A 17,427-nucleotide genomic window follows, 5' to 3' on the forward strand; every position below is an offset into this window, starting at 1 on the left:
CACCACTACACTCCCATATAGCTTAATTATCTGTTTATGCATCTTCTTTCACTAGACTATGAGCTTCTTAAGTGATTATGCATTTTTCTTCAATGCCACATTGAAGGTTGTAAACAAATGTCTGTTGAATAAATACACTTTACTCATGTTATACCAATGTAATTTTGACAACACAAACATTTTACTTATAAGTCACAATGATACGGGAAAATGGTTGAATGTGTTTACCCTCAGCAAGTAATCTAATTTTTAAATAATCAAATATTTTTCTAACAGAAGTAGTGTACAAGTAACACACTTTTAAATTTTACATCAAGCAATATTTTCAGATTTTTCCCATTCACCTAACTAAAGGCCTCACTCAGAAGGCTGCTTAATCATTAATTTTACTAATAAATATTAACTGGGAAAAAAATGGCAGACGAAATAGGCCCTTCAGAAGCGGATCAATAAGCTACAATCTTTCCCTAAAACAAACAAGTCCAAAAACTACGTATCAAATGAAATGGACTTCAAGTGCAGATTAATACATCCACACGATGGGGTCTTGGCATCAAATACACGTCAACAGCCTTGGCAAAATAATGATGTTACTAATGAACTTTAATCTTTCCACTTGCCCATCCCTGACACAGAAGCAACACTAACTGCTATCGAAAATTTTTTTAAATGACTAAATGTTCAACTCTAACCTCATCAGTATGTTAACAATAAAAACTTTAGGCTATACTTCATTCCAGGAACAATAAAATTCAAAGGCTCTAACTTTATGTATTAATGTGTTTTTTTAAAGAGTAGTAACATTCTTTAAAGTAACATTCTAAATTATTTGAGCAGGGCTTTAATCCCATTGATAAAACTGATTAAGTTGCAATAACTGCAAATACGCTAAGGGATCTAGCAACCAATGCTTCAGCAAAACAATAAACTGCACACATATTTATCATCTATATATATCCAAACATATAATATTTGCTATCTAATTATTAGAGGTATACAGGACCCTTCCCCAAGAAGGCCAAGTTACAAAATGATCAGCAAGCAAAGTAAATTCATTCAGCAGAAAAAGAAACAAAAGCTTTTTTAAAGGAAAGATATAATTAAGGATTCTTAAATGCATATAGTTTAGTGAGACTTTTAAAAACGAAGTCAAGAATTTAATTTTTAAAAGTGATCTTTGCCTCCTTACCTCCCTCCAATCCAGGATTACAATTTCCTCATCAGTAAAGTATCAATGACAAAAATAAGTCTGTAACGGTCTTTGTTTTCTTTAAAGCAAAATCTGTTCATTTACGTTACTTCTGATTTGTAACCTTCAAAATGCCTGAATTTGAAAGCATGTCAGTCTATTATATACTTACACATCTTGAAGTTTCTGTGATTACTAAGAGAGAAAACTACATCATGAGACAAATTAAAACTAAAATGAAAAGAAGTGAATTCTTAACATCTACTACATACAAAGGACAAGAAGTCTTCAGTCCTCTGTGAATAATTTTCTACAAGAAAAAATTTAGAACAGGGTGGGTGGGGGAAAGGGTGAGAATTTGAAATTCCAGGCAATTCAGAATGACACAGCTAGAAAAAAAATAAACAAGCAAAAATACTTGATCTTAATTTCAAGCTCCAGCCTCAAAAAAAAAAAAAAAAAAGCTTTGGTACAAGTATCTGAGGAATGGCAGTATTTTTAAAATCAGATAAGGAAGCTCCCTCCCAAACTCTAAGCACCTCAGAGTAGATAAAGTCTCTCTTCCTTTATGTTGGTGTATCCCTTACGATGCACAGCACAATGTATAGATAATATTCAAAAAATATGATCTGAATATAGTCCATTTGCAGTTAACGATAAGGAGTCTTATTTGATGACCAACCAGTATACAATTACTTATGACATCTGCAATAATACCATTTATCCATCAGTTATTCCTTAAGCAACATCAACCACCAAAAATATAGCCAAAGATCCAAGCTTTGAGAAAAACAGACCAGCGGGACACATTCAAACAGACTTTGAACAAATTAACCTTTCAAAGCTCACTTTCCTCATTTGCTCCTGGCCAGAGAAATGTGAGATGGTGAACTGTGGGGTAATTAAGAAAGTCTGCGAAAACATCTGGCACACAGCACTTGCTCAATAAATATGTTTGTTTATTTCTTCCCCGCCCATGCAGAAGAGACATATAGCCTTGATTAGTGACTTAAAACTGCATGTAAAAACTACTGATGTTTGGTTAACTGGTTTCTCTGGTTACAGTGGAGAACAGATGGGAGTGGAGGAGTGCTGCCAAAAAAAGAGCTGATGTCAAGGAAAAAGAAAAAAAAAAAGATTATCAATTAGAAAAGCACAGCAGCATGGGACAATTCCATGAAATCACAACTTGATCAAAATTCAATTGGGCTCTAATATCATTACAGAACAGTAACATTCATAATGAGAAAGTTAAATCCTCAAGAGAAGGTTCAATTATGATTTGCATTTCAGTCCTCAACATGAGTAGGCTATCCAAAACTCAATTTGAGAATTTGGGAAATTTGAAACAATTTTTTCAAAGACACAAGGTCAAGCTTCCAGATTAGCCTGTTTAAGTGAATTTAAGTCACGGAGCAATTGAGCTAAAAGTACTAACAACTCTTTCAACTATATCTGTGAATGACTTTCGCATATATGGAAAAAAAAAGTATGTATAACATTTCAAAATGTGATAATGATCACAACAAGTAAGATACAATAATATAAGTACTCTCATTGAGGTAAAAAGCTTGTCACTGTTTTCGATTGGTGCTATTTTTACCCATAAAAAAAGAGATGTTACAGGATTCCCTTAAACACATTTTATCCAAAAAACACAGTAGTCATCGTAACTAGAATTCAGACATCATACGTACAGACCCTCTGTATTAAGAAAATGAGTGATTATATCTAAAATCAACACTATAAAATTTGTTGTATTTCCCAATATACTATGAAATCCAAAACACTACTATTTATACTATTTAACACTACTATTTATACATGGGTCACATGTATATAAAATTACTCTTTACATATTCTTCTATGATAATGTATAAAAACTCTATAAACTGTAAGACAATGACAAATTGACTGTACCTAAATCAATTACACATAACCCAAAGGGAAAGGAAAAAAACATACAAAATACTGAACTGCCATAGTTTGCTGTCTTTGAATGACTCTAACTGTAATCAAATAAGATATGACAGCAAAAGATCTATGACATAAATTTTGTTACAAAAATCTGCTATAAGCCTGTTTAAAGCTTTCCTGCAACTGTCAACTCACCAAAAAAATGCACACAAGAACACAGCTAACTTTCCCACTGCTTCACATTGGAACTTAACCATCATCACTGAAATATACCATTCATAGTTTAAAGAAAAATCTAAGACTAAAAAAGTAGGTAATTCTTGCAACATCACACAAAATATTTCAAAGGCCACAGGAAAACACTAGTAGTTGGTGCCTAGATTTATGTACAAACACATAACTGTCTTTTACTGAAATTTTTGGAGCTCAAATGAGCCTAAGGTAACCCCAAGTTAAAACCTCCTCATTTTACAACGAAGAAACTGAGGCTAAGGAGCTTATCCAAGATCACACAGCGCAATGAAGGAGTCCAAGGGTCCTAAGCTGAGTGTCCCTCCAGAGTACCATGTCAACTCAAATCATCAGAGTGCTCAATACTGAGAAACCATTTTATAATTAAATAGGCCAGTGTTAACACTGAGTTACTATGGCTACATGTTTGTTTCAGTCTGCTAAAGAGAAAGAGCTTTTAACCAGAAATCAAGCTTCTGGTCATGGTTCTTCCATAAATTCAAGTCAGGAGTGTATCCCTTGGTAAACCACTTTCTCTAGACCTCTGTTCCTCATCTGTGCAAGAAAGAACAGATTCTCTCAAAAGTCTCTGCCACGGTTTGAATGTCTGTGTCTCCTCCAAAATTCATGCTGAAATTTAATCGTCAATTTAGCAGTATTAAAAGGTACGGTAATTCAGGTGCAATAGCTCACGCCTGTAATCCTAGCACTTTTGGAAGCCAACGTGCGTGCAATCGTTTGAGCCCAGTAGTTCCAGACCAGCCTGGGCAACATAGTGAAACCCTGTCTCTACAAAAAGAAAAAGAAAAAAAATAGCTGCTGACCTGCACCTGTTGTCCCAGCTACCCAGGAGGCTGAGGTGAAAGAATCCATTAAGCCCTGGAGGGTGTGGCTACAGTGAGCCAAGATCAAGCCACTGCAATCCAGCCTGGGTGAGAGTCAGAAAAAAAAAAAGGTAGGGTCTTCGGGAGGTGATTAACTTATAAGGGTAGAACCCTTGTGAATGGGATTAGGTGGCCTTATAAAAGAGGCTGACAGAGTTTACATTTTGCCCTTCTGCCTCTGCCATGTGCAGATACAGGATTCCTCCCCACCAAAGGATTCCGAGAGGAAACTGCATCAAGACATGGTGTTGGAAGCAGACAGCAGCTCTCACCAGACAGCAGAAACTGCAGCACCTTGATCTTGAACTTCCCAGTCTCCACAAGTGTGAGAAAATACATTTCTGTTCTTTATAAATTACTCAGTCTGCAGGATTTTGTTTTAGTGCTTAAAAATTAAAATACTAACATAAATAAGAGCACGCAAATTATTATTTTATTTGGCTAGTGATAGCATTCATCAAAAAAGCATATTGCTTTCATGTCTCATTTGCATACACCAAAAGTAGCAAATTATTACTAGGGAATTTAATCCTTGTATTTCCAATACATTTTACTGTTTATCACTTTAGTATATTCTTAGAGACAAAAAATTAAAAATCAAAGTATTTTAAACATATTAACTTCAAGGAATCACTTTTTGCAAAGTATACACTTAGATTTCTATTAACCAATTTTTTTTAATGTGTGTAGTCAGCCTTACAATTTAGAGTAGCAAAGTGTTAACTCATAAATAGGTCAACTAGTAATAATAAGCCTTTCTTACAGGTTATGCTTTTGACTGTTTTATTCAAGTCAATACACACTACGGTCCCCGTAAACAAGTTATATATTCAAATGTTACTGAACAATGCACATTTCCAAAGTTTTTCCTTTTATAAATGGTCCATTTACTTAAAGCCATTACTTAAGCTTACAAAGGAAGCTTACGAAGTCTCCTTCCAACACGTGGAACCTAAAGTTAGATTCTTTTTGTAAAGAGAGTAGTGCACTGTATAAGCTTCAGGGTCCCCAGATCTGCCCCTGGCTAATAATTAAAAACGTAACCTTAGAATTAATTTTCTGTATAATGAAAACAACACGAACTTTTCAGTCAGACATACCTGGAATTTGAATCCCAACTCTGCCCTTCTCCAGCTGTATATGTAATATCATAAATATTTTACTAGTCCTCCCCGAGACCCAAATAGATTTAAAACAAGAGTAACAACAACATACTTAAAATTGTTTTGGGGATTTCAGATAATTAGTTCAAAGTATCTAAAACAGCCTACCACAAGTCAGACATCCAACAAGTTGTCACTAATCTTATAAGACAACCTCTAGCGGAAATGGAAAGGAATTGGAGATGAAAAAGAAAAAGGAATTTTTCACCATCACTTTGGAGAGGACAGGGCAAACAGAAGAGGCTAAGAGTTTCTCAGTTAAGAGCTGTTCTAGGTAAGAATGACTTAAAAACACATATGTCAAAGAATTCCTCTTAGCGGTGATGGCTTGCTTTTATAAAAAAGTATCGCTAAGAAATCTTGTATTTTCTTAAAGCAGGTAAAAATTCCCCTTTGAAGTCGTTTTATTCATCTGCTCAGCAGTAACATTTCTCATTTAAAGAGTAAATCTGGGTCCATTCCTTTCTCAATGATTACAAGTACCAAATGGAGGTCAAATTAGGAAGTTTTGCTTAGTTACACTTCCAACTTTAAAACCGAATTTAAAAAAACAGAATGCTGTCTAGTAGCAACAGACTTGGATTAGGAGTTAAGGCAACTATAGGATCAGTTCTCAATTTCCTATTAACTGTTATCAAGTTGAGCAAATAGTATTCTCCTCATCTTTAAAAAAGATTCATTAATAAGTAGTGATTTTGAAGCAATGGTTAACAGAATTTCTTAAAATGAAATCTTTTACAGAACCCCACATACAAATGGTAACACAGGAGCTGCTCTTAAGGACCACAGAGGGAGATCTGGAAGATTTCTACTTAACACTTCCTAGGCCTCCTGGGTCCTAGACACCCTCCAGGCTCCCTGTAAACGTTTGAAAATAACTGCCCTACATGAAACAGAATTATAGTTGAAAATTTTGATTTTATCATTGGGAAATTCTTTTAAATGTCTTAGTGATAGCACTATTAGAAAGCATTTTCTGATATGATTTTATTTAATCCTCAACAATTTGTGAAAGACCGCTGTAGTTCTCATCTTAAAGAGGAGGAAACAAACTTAAAGAGTCTTTTAGTTTCTTTATTCAACATTGTGTACTATATGCTGGGTGCATACTGCCGTACTGATCAAAGTCATAAAAAAGACTGAGGCCTCAAGAAAACTACGCTCTAAAAAAGGAAACACAGTCTCCTCTCTCAAGAATCTTGGCTGTGAAAGGAGGTAGTTACTATAATGCAGAAGACAGGGAAAAGACATCTTCCTTCACTGAGACCAGAGGGAAGGAGTCGAGAATGAATAAGGATGCAGATTAAATAATATAATTGAAAGGGAAGAATGCTGAAAGAACTTTGAACTTTCACCTAATTACATTCCTTTTTCACAGTGATGTAGTAGTTAGGTTTCTTCAAGAGCAGTAAGAGAATTCTCAATAGAGAGCTTAGGGACAATGTTAAAGTTTGGAATAGCTCAGGCAAGAAAGGGGAGAGGAAGTTGACCTGGGACACAAAAGAAACTGCTCAGAGGCAATGAGAGTCCAGCTAAATTAGAGACCACTGTCTTGCAATTTTCTCCAGGAGCAGCTAGAAAATAAGTTCAGTGGGAGCAAATAGGTGGAAGGATCCAAGATACTTTCTGCTGCTATTTCTGGCCTTGTTCTGGGGAGGTAGTAAGAAAGAGGCAACTGGTAACATAGGTGGAAGTGAAAGCACCACGGCTTGGGAGAATGAAAGGGTCTTCCCGAGATCAAAGGGCACATTAATGTGAGAAGGAACGAAGCAACAAGATAGAATAATTAAATAATAACAGCTTGAATTTATTTATAATGCTTAGTATGTGCCAAGTACTATTCTAAAGAGCTTTATATGTATTAACTCCATCTTTAAAACAATTTTATGAGGTAGGTATCATCATTTTTTCCTTTTTACAAAAGAGGGAACAGACAGACACTAAGTGATTTGCTCAAAGTCCTACATCTAACAAACAGAAGAGCTAGGATAGAATGCAATATTGGAGCTGGAAGATTTTTAAAGCAGTAGGATGACAAGCTCTAAGACAGCGTGAAGATCCCTGCAATACAAGCCTGACTGACTGCCACTGTAGATCCAGTACCTGACCCATAGCAGTAACACACAATAAATGTATTTTAAATTGAATAAATAAATGACTTCCACAGGCAATGAACAAAATTAAGATAGAGGCCAGACATATCTGTGAGGAATGTATTAACATAGTATCTGTGAGGAAGGTATTAAACTCCTCAATGACTGAAGAAGCATGAGTTCAGGAAGTCAGATGGTCATAGGGAGAGAGCAGCAGGGTAATTCTCAAGCCAAAAAAGATGATGAACATGGCAATAAACCACATCTGGGCCCAATGATTCAAGGACTGTAAGAAAAATAAAAACCTCAATTCAAAAAGATAAACCTGCATCCTCAGGGCAAAGCCATGTTTCAGGTGGAAAGAAATCAAGAGAATTTTAGGAATAGGCTGAAGATACAGGGAAATTAATCTGCAAGAGAAATAGGGGACCAGAGTGTACAATTTAACAGTGTGACAGAAAGGGATGAGATGTGAAGGGGAGTCATGGTGGAGGAAGTGAAATGTAGAGCACAGCTAGTAAACAGAAAGACTGGACCACAGACTAAGCCTTCTGACTCCCAATTCAGGGTCACTGATAATTTCAACTCATTTTTCCAGGAGACTAGGCTGACTACCCTGCTACATACAGAAAGTGCCACAAGATCTTTAATGACACACTACTACATCTTAAGACTTCACTTAGAGCTAGAAAACTTCAAACATTTCAGAGCATCATTTGTACTGACTTACTGAATTTATCAATTACTATGGTTTAGCTTAGAGGACTAGTTTCTCATTTAATCAATCATTCACTAACCACCCACACTACGCTAAATGCTGTGTGGGTACAAAAGGGTGTCTAGTATAAGATTTGGACAGGGACCACAACCTAGTTCAGGAGTGGGGGAAAAAAGGGGGGGAAGGGGAGGAGAAGGAGGAGAAAGGGAGGAAAGGAAGGAAAAAAGAAAAACTAGATGTGTTTTTAGATGAACACTCAATGTACATATTATAGAACATGCAAACCAAATGAGTATTTACTCCTTCAATAAAGTTACGAGAGGTTACACAGTTATTCCAAGGATTATGTGTGAATCATATAGGAACTTGTTTTTGAAGCCACCCCTCAAGAGCCAACAGGATTCTTTAAGTGTCCCAGTGGTACTAAACCCATATCCTTTGAGAATGCTTTCTTAGCACAATTCACAAACTGGCTCTGCAGGCTTTTCAAAACTTAAGTTCTAGAAGTTGTACAATAATATGACAGGACCGCTCAAATAAGTGTATGGCATTCAATGTAACTGCTTGCAAAAATAACATCCAATTTTTAATATTGGCCTAATCATGGCTAAATATTGGTATAACAATAGTTAACTATGTGCTAAGTTCTATTTTAAAGCTTTATTTATCACACAACAAACCTGTAAGGTGGGTCTTATTAGCAGTCTCATTTTACATAGAGGAAAACTGAAACTACAAGAAGTTAAGTTAACTTGTTAAAAGTTATGCAGCTAGAGGCCGGCGCGGTGGCTCACGCCTGTAATCCCAGCACGGTGGGAGGCAGAGGCAGACAGATCACGAGGTCAGGAGATCAAGACCATCCTGGCTAATACGGTGAAACCCCGTCACTACTAAAAATACAAAAAATTAGCCGGGCGTGGTGGCAGGTACCTGTAGTCCCAGTTACTCGGGAGGCTGAGGCAGGAGAATGGTGTGAACCTGGGAGGCGGAGGTTGCAGTGAGCTGAGATCGCGCCACTGCACTCCAGCCTGGGTGACAGAGCGAGACTGTCTCAAAAAAAAAAAAAAAAAAGAAAAAAAAAAAAAAAAGGTGATGCAGCTAGAAAGACGTGGAGCTGGTATTCAAGCCCACACTCTTAACTACTATGCTTTCAGTCTCTTTACTTTTTAGTCACATCCCTATATTCGTATGTTGAATACTCCAGTGCAAAAGTACATGAAAATTCTCTATTCACAGTTTTGTTCTCCTAAGTAGTCAAAGAAATGCAAATTAAAGCATTAAAGTACTATTTTTTCACCTATAAAATTAAACATACATTATGTTGGGTAAGACACTGCTACACAGAAGTTAAACTGATACAACCTTGGGAAATACAATTAATTCTTAAGAGTGCTCACTTCAGAGCCAGATTGCTTGGGTCAGAATCCTAGTTCTGCCACTTGGAAGAATATCTTAAGCAAATTATTTAGTCTTGCAAAGCCTCATCTGTAGAACAGACAATAGTATTCTATAGAGTTGCTCAAATGAGTAAGTTTAGACATGCAGAGTACATGATAAAAATTTAGAAAGTGTTAGCTATTATTATTACCTTTATGGAGGTCAATTAGGTAATATATTTCAGTTATGTTCAGCTCAATAATTCCATAATCAGAGACGGGCTCAAATATTCATGTGTCTAAATAGTCGCAGTTGCAATCTTCTTTAATAGAAAAAATATGGACTCCCTGGAATCAACCAAATATTTGGCAATAGGGAAACAGTTAAGCAAACTGAAGTAAAGTATGATAGTCATGAAAAACTATGTGTTAACTCAGTGATTTGTTCTTACTAGTAATACCTTTACATTTTGTTGACCTTACAATGGGCCAGCAAGAACTACTTTTTTAAAAAGTTGCATTATTTAAAACTACAAATTGTCTAGTAACTTTTATATAAACCTAACAAAACTACTTAAGAGCATCCATGTACTCTGGAATGAAAATAACAAAAAATTACCGCTGAAGTCTCCCAATGTACAATATAACGAAAAGGCATACCACTTTTTCTAGCCTTAATCATATAATCTTCCCGAACTGGACAAATGCTTTCATCCCTTAACTTCATTTAATGAATGATGTACAAACAAATGAAGCAGTCTCTAATTTGTCTGAATCAAGTTTGTGACTTATGTATTACTTAAAAAGCCAAATTTTTACATTATATTTCATATTACTTAAATAGTTTCTAATTCACTATTGGAACTAATAATTTTCCAGGTTCCTCTGAATTGCTATCTAGAAAGACAAGGCAAAATAAATACTTTGTTAATAACAACTGTATGCTTTTATTTTTCTAACTTCTAAAGTCAGAGGGGTACTAACAGCTATGACAATACTGGCTGTCCCAAAACTATAAACAGTATCAGTTTGAGTGTAACACTTTAATGAATCTGTTTCACCTTGTTTCATAACATGAAAAATGAAAAACAAATTTATAATTAATTCTCTGCTCTGTGTGATCTGCAAGACTACCATCCAGCTTTCCTCTATGCACCAGTCCAGGTAGTACTATGCAACAACTACCTTCCCTAAGAAAGAGAAACCTACTATGAAGATAGAAGCTGTTCCCTCAAATCTAACAAACATTTCTGTAGCTCGAAGAAAAAAAAACAAAAAAAGATTAACTGTACCCATCTGCCCTTAGACTCTTTCCTGTTAAGTATATCACAAATGAACATAAAACTGTTTCACTAATGTGAGTCTCTGTATGTTCCAGCCAACAATCACTTCCAAACAGTTGCTGTCCATGCTACACAGGTGGAGTTCATCTAGCATTAGGGAGTGGGCATTTCATCATAACACACTTTCTCATGGTGAGTTAGCAAGCTTTTTATAAACTAACTGAAGCTACTTCCAGGACCCCAAGGTAGAGATCTTAAGAGCCTGATTACATTCTGGAGACACTCACCTTCATAACAGGTTTCCCAAACTCTGAAGGCTAGGCCAAGAAAGGCTTCATTACTGTTTGACAGAGGACAGGATGGCATTTTCATTCAAATGTAACCCCTCCAATTCTAATCAAGCTCCTCAAACCCATATGGACAAAACCCCATACAGTAAAAATGGTAAGAAATCACTTTTCAAAGATAAAGTTAATAATAAAAGATTTACCTGACAGCAACTAATCCTACATGGTGGAACAAAGCCCAGGAGTAAGAAAGAGACTCCCTGGGGCAGATTATTTGATCCAGACCCACATTATTTCCAGGAGTTTCACAATTACTGCCTCCTTTCTTTAAAAAGTTATATGGTCCTTGTTGTTTCTTCGCATACAAATAAAAGTTTAAACATTATCAAAAAGATGTGAAATGATATACTTTGTGCAATGCACGAAAGCTTATAAACTGGAATAAACTTTTCCTTTGTCAACAGCTTACAAAAACAGAAACTTCCTTATTGTCTTCCATCTTAAAAAGAATTTCTAGGAAAAGGTCTACTTAAAAATGCAAATTGTGCATTAAACTGTGTATTATAACTTCTACAGACAATGATACTTAAAATATGCACGAAGGCTGCATGCGGTGGCCCACACCTATAATCCCAGCACTTTGGGAAAGAGAGGTGGGCGGATCACCTGAGATCAGGAGTTCAAGACCAGCCTGGCCAACATGGCGAAACCTCATCACTACTTAAAATATAAAAATTAGCCAGATGTGGTGGCACAAACCTGTAGTCCCAGCTACTCGGGAGGCTGAGACACAAGAATCGGTTGAACCCAGGAGGTGGAGGCTGCAGTGAGCCAAGATCATGCCACTGCACTCTAGCCTGGACGACAGAGCAAGACTCTGTCTCAAAAAAGAAAAAAAAAAATGCATTCAAAACACTAAAAAGAATCTGACATTATTGATGGAAATTTATCTGGAGTAGTATCTATAAAATATCCAGTAAGTTCAATTACCACTCTATTTTGCAATGAAAACAAAACAATCTCAAAACATAATTCTATACTTTTCTACGAGTTAATTTTGTAAAACAACCTGAGAAGAGTGCTTGAGACTTTTTATTTTTATTTTTTTTAAGACAGAGTCTTGCTCTGTGGCCCACACTGGGGAATGAAATAAATGGGGGGGTGGATTTTGATCAAAGGGTACAAGTTGTAAGATGAATAAATTGTGGAGATCAAATGTGCAGCACGGTAAGAATAGTTAATAACATTGTATTATATACTTTAAATTTGCTAAGGAAGTAGATCTTAATTGTTCTCATCATGCAGACAAAAAAAACAGAACTATTGGCCAGGTGCAGTAGCTCACACCTGTAATCCCAGTATTTTGAGAGGCCAAGGCGGGCGGATCAGGAGGTCAGGAGTTCAAGACCAGCCTGACCAAAATGGTGAAACTCTGTCTCTACTAAAAATACAAAAACTAGCCAGGCGTGGTGGTGCATGCTTGTAATCCCAGCTACTCGGGAGGCTGAGGCAGAAGAATCGCTCGAACCCAGGAGGCAGAGGTTGCAGTGAGCCGAAATCATGCCACTGCACTTCAGCCTGGGCTACAGAGCAAGTCTCCACCTCAAAAAAAAAATAAATAAATAAAAAGAGGTGATTTTGTGTTAGCTTGATGGTAGTAAGCATGTCAGAATGTATACATTATCAACACATCATGTTGTCCACCTTAAACACAATTTTTCTTTTTTTTTTTTATGAGACAGAGTCTTACTCTGTTGTCCAGGCTGGAGTACAATGGCATGATCTTGGCTCACTGCAAGCTCTGCCTCCCAGGTTCAAATGATTCTCGTGCCTTTGCTCCCGAGTAGCTGGAATTGTAGGTGTGTGATCACCACACCTGGTAAATTTTTGTATTTTTAGTAGAGACAGGGGTTTGCATGTTGGCAAGGCTGGTCTCCAACTCTTAACCTCAGGTGATCTACCGGGCTTGCCTCTCCCAAAGTGCTAGGATTACAGGTGTGAAGGTGTGAACCACCTTCTCCAGCCGAGTGCTTAAGACTTTTGGTGAAACTATAGTTTCCCTTAAATTATAGTAACTATATATCCAAACAACAGATGTAAAATACAGTTATTTTAAAATACGTACATATGTGGATCCATAAACAATTAAGGATGTACATATGTATAACCATAAACAATTTTTTTTTTTTGAGACAGTTTTGCTTTTGTTGCCCAGGCTGGAGCGCAATGGCGCTATCTCAGATCACTGCAACCTCGGCCTCACAGGTTCAAGCGATTTTCCAGCCTCAGCCTCCCAAGTAGCTGGGATTACTAGGCATCCACCACCACACCCCGTGATTTTTTTGTATTTTAAGTAGAGATGGGATTTCATCATGTCAGCCAGGCTGGTCTCAAGCTCCTGACCTCAGGTGATCCACCTGCCTCCGCCTCCCAAAGTGCTGGGATCACAGGCGTGAGCCACTGCACCCAGCCATATTTTTTCCTTATGGCATACTATGCATTAACTACTTTTGACCAGCAACTCATGCAGTCTGTAGTTATGCACAAGACTGCTAATCTGGAAGACAGGAATTCTGAAGGTCCATAAGCACACGGTTAACAAGATAAAACTATGAAATACCCTACCACTGAGATATATATATATTTGTAACAAAGGGTCATAAACTATAATAGTTCTTTTCAATGGGAACTACTTATGAATGTTATTAATACTTATTAAACAGTAATGAAAAATTCTTTTAGAAATCAGCAGCTATTAACTACTGAATATCAAAACTAGTCACTTACTTCTGTAAGGTTTTCAGAAAAACCTGCAAAAGTCATAGACAGAATGGGTCCAAATTAGCTCATAATCATAACGAAGCTAAAAAAAAAATTAAGTTCCAGTATTATGTGGTAACGTATCACACAACGTTATTATACTAGTCAGCTAATGGAATAATGAAATTCTCTCCCACCTCTTCTCCCCAACAATATTAGCTCCAGAAGGCAGGGATCTCGGTCTTTCTAGCTATCCTGACAGACGCCCAGAACAGTGCCTGGCACATAATATTCAATATTTACTGAACAAATTAAATGATGGCAAAACAGGCAAGAGCAGGGAAACCTGAAGTGGTCAGAGTTTGATTACACATAGATGAACGTACAGCTGGTCAATCAGAACGCCATTCACTTGAGTGAGTTGATGTCAAATTTGAGTTCCTCCACATTTTAGCAAAAAATCTTATTCAGAACGTAAGACTTCAAGAATTGAGTAGTGTAAGGCCGCAAACACTCCTAGAAAATCTGTTGTATAGGCCGGGCGCGGTGGCTCACGCCTGTAATCCCAGCACTTTGGGAGGCCGAGGTGGGTGGATCATCTGAGGTCGGGAGTTCGAGACCAGCCTGACCAATAGGGAGAACCCTCGTCTCTACTAAAAATACGAAATTAGCCGGGTATAGTGGCGCCTGCCTGTAATCCCAGCTACTCAGAGGCTGAGGCAGGAGAACCGCTTTAACCCAGGAGGCGGAGGTTGCTGGGAGCTGAGATCGCGCCATTGCACTCCAGCCTGGGCAACAAGAGCGAAACTGTCTCAAAAAAAAAAAAAAAAAAAAGAAAACAAAAAGAAAACCTGTCGTATAAAACTATTAACTTCATAAAATTCTAAGTAATTCTAAACTCTAAAGTGATCAGAATTTAGTAGGAAAATTAATATTAATCACAAATTCATAACCCAGCTCTGTGCCCAATCATAAGGGAAAACATACTAGTAAGCTTCGTTAGTACTCTATTGTCAACATTTCTCATGTTTACTTAGAAAAAAGTTCGAAACATTCCAAAAATCTTTAATTATTATCAAAACACTTAATTCTCCTAAATACACCGTACCTATTTACACAAAGCAGAGGTTTTCGCACACTGATTTTAGTATTTATGTTCTTGCAATTTCAGAATTCTGCATGACCTGTATCCTTTTAAATTTTAGGAATTCAGAGAGGTCCTCATGTTCTCTGAGACTAAATTACTTGACTCAACTGGGGCAATCATATTAATATAAGTATTTTCTCAGGCAACTGCACTTCAGGAAAAGCTCTCTTTAAAAAGTGACAACAAACCTCCCTCTTTCGCCTGCACATCATACGAAGTATTTATGAATCTAAGAAGGGAAGACCAAGATCTTTCTCTAATTTTGTTTTTTAAAATCTTCTGTCCGATTGCTAGTTCGTCTGTCTTGACGTACGCCTTTTATTGTAGCGACATAGGCAAGTATGTCCAGTTTGTTAACAACAATACATTTTAATTGCTTGCCATAGTGTGGACGAACCAGATATGACACCCAAAGTTATACCCTATATGCTAAACACCACAAGGCTACGACACAACGTAATGCCAAAAAAGAAAAGGTTTCTGAACAGAACACGTTTGCTGTCACTGAAAGTGATGAAAGAAAGCAACTCTGCAAGGCGACTACACTCATTCTTTGGGCTCCCAAGGCTGAGAAATGGAGAACCAATTGTCCGGTTTGCTCTCTGTTGCTTCCTCCCACCCGGCCTTCCTCCGAGTGGCGAGGCAATCCTGCACAACAGTTTGTAAAGTGTTTAGGAGGCTTGTAGGATGAAAGACGCTAGAAATACACCCAATGTTACTAGTTTATGACCACTGAGCATTCCGTGGAACCACTGTCACTGCTTCGGGGGCAGGTTGATGGCACAGCCCTGCCTGGGGAGGGGGGCAGAGTGAGAGGGCAGCCCCTTCATCACCCTACAAGCTAGACTGGGTAATTTTTGAAAGTGTAACGAAACCCCACGTGAAAAGTTCCACACACGCCCCACACAGGGAGGACTTCGCCGCTGCTAACAGCGCCGGAGCCTGGGCCTACAACCCCGGCAACGTGGGGAGGCGTGGGGCGGCCGAGGGGCCCCGGCCGCAGCCGACGCCCGTGGAGCGGCTGAAGAAGCAACTCCCGGACGGGGGCGCGGCGCCAGGCCCGGACTCCCGGCGCGGGGAACGGCCCGGGAGGGCGGCCGCGCCGGGGCCCCGCGCCGCCCGGTTGCCGGGAAGGCTCGCGCCCCGCGGCCGGCGAGCGTGGGGGAGGGGAGGCCGGGCCTGCGGCCTGTTGGGGGACTTCAGCCCGGGCCTCGCGTGCGGCTCTCGGCCCGGCCCCCGGCCCCGGGGTCCCGGACGCCGAGGAGAGACTCACCGGAAAGGCCCGGATCCGCATCTTGGTGTCCTTCCGGCTGCCCGTGCCTTTGCTCAGATTCGACATGGTGCTCGTCCCCTCCCCGGCGGCGGCTTCAGGTCGCGCTCCGCGACGCCGGTGTCACATTTAAGGCGGGCAGGCAGGCGAGGGGCGACGCTGGGGGCGGCGCGGCCCCCGGGCAGGGCTGGGGAGCTGGCCGGCCCCTGGGCAGCCGCGGCGGCGGCGGGGGCGGCGGCTCGGGCTCCGGCTGCTCCGACGCGGCTGGGGGGCTGCGCTGGCGCGGTGGCTCCGCAGGGTCCCCCTCACGCCCGGCTCTGCTCCCTTTATCGCGCTCCTCCGCGATGGCGGCGGCGGCGGCGACGGACAAACATCTCACTGCGCAGGCCGAACGTCGTCCTCCTCCTCCTCCTTCTCCTCCTCCGCCTGAGCGAGACGAGATCCGGCCCAGAGGGTGGAGGGGGGAGGAGGGAGGGAGGAGAGCCGGAGAGTGAGAGATGCCGGGGGAGGGAGGTGGGAGGACGGGAGGGGGAGCCCGGCGGCCGCGGCGGGGACGCTCAGATCTCGCGAGAAGAGAGCGAGCGCGCTGCCCTGGTGGGGCGGGGCGAAGCCCGAGAGCGGGAGGGCGCCACCGGAGGGGAGGAGGGGAACAGGGAATTGAGGGAAGTGGGAGGGACCGGCGGGGCGGGGAAGCGGAAAGGGGGCGTGGCTGAGGGCGGGAGGATTAAGCTGCCTTTTTGAAAGAGGAGCGCCAGGTCCCGGATTCTGGGCGGAGGTGGTTGCTGATTGGTGGAACTCGAGGCGGCGGTTGGGAGGGTCCTGGTCACGTGGGGAGAGTGGGCGGGGGAAGTTCGGAGAGCGGGAGCTGGATTGTAGTGGGCTGGGCCCCACTGAGCTGGGATGGCAGGAGGATAGTCTTGGGGAGGAGCGTGGGGTGCTGGATGCATAACTACGTCCCGAACTGGTTCCTGTGTTTTTCTAGGGCATGTGGGCTAGGGATGGGTACTTGAGCAGAAGCCAGCAACTTGAATGAAGAGTCTGTGCAGGAGTTACCTGCAGTGTCGGAAATGACTGTCCTGTATGCTCAACAAGGTATTCGGACTGAGGGT

At 40.2% G+C, this 17,427-nt stretch overlaps 1 protein-coding gene across 2 annotated transcripts in view; it reads right to left on the reverse strand.

Moving 5' to 3' along the window:
* CUL3 (cullin 3) overlaps window positions 1-16,894 on the reverse strand; it is a 112,672-nt gene extending 95,778 nt beyond the window's left edge. The window contains 1 exon segment of one of the 2 annotated variants that reach the window (NM_001266652.1): window positions 16,322-16,524. In NM_001266652.1, the coding sequence (NP_001253581.1) occupies window positions 16,322-16,387 (66 nt within the window). In that variant the 5' untranslated portion in view covers window positions 16,388-16,524. 2 annotated transcript variants of the gene reach the window in all.
* Window positions 16,895-17,427: the final 533 nt, after the last annotated feature.

Source organism: Macaca mulatta, chromosome 12, assembly GCF_049350105.2.
Source record: "Macaca mulatta isolate MMU2019108-1 chromosome 12, T2T-MMU8v2.0, whole genome shotgun sequence".
NCBI classification, from domain to species: Eukaryota; Metazoa; Chordata; class Mammalia; order Primates; family Cercopithecidae; genus Macaca; species Macaca mulatta.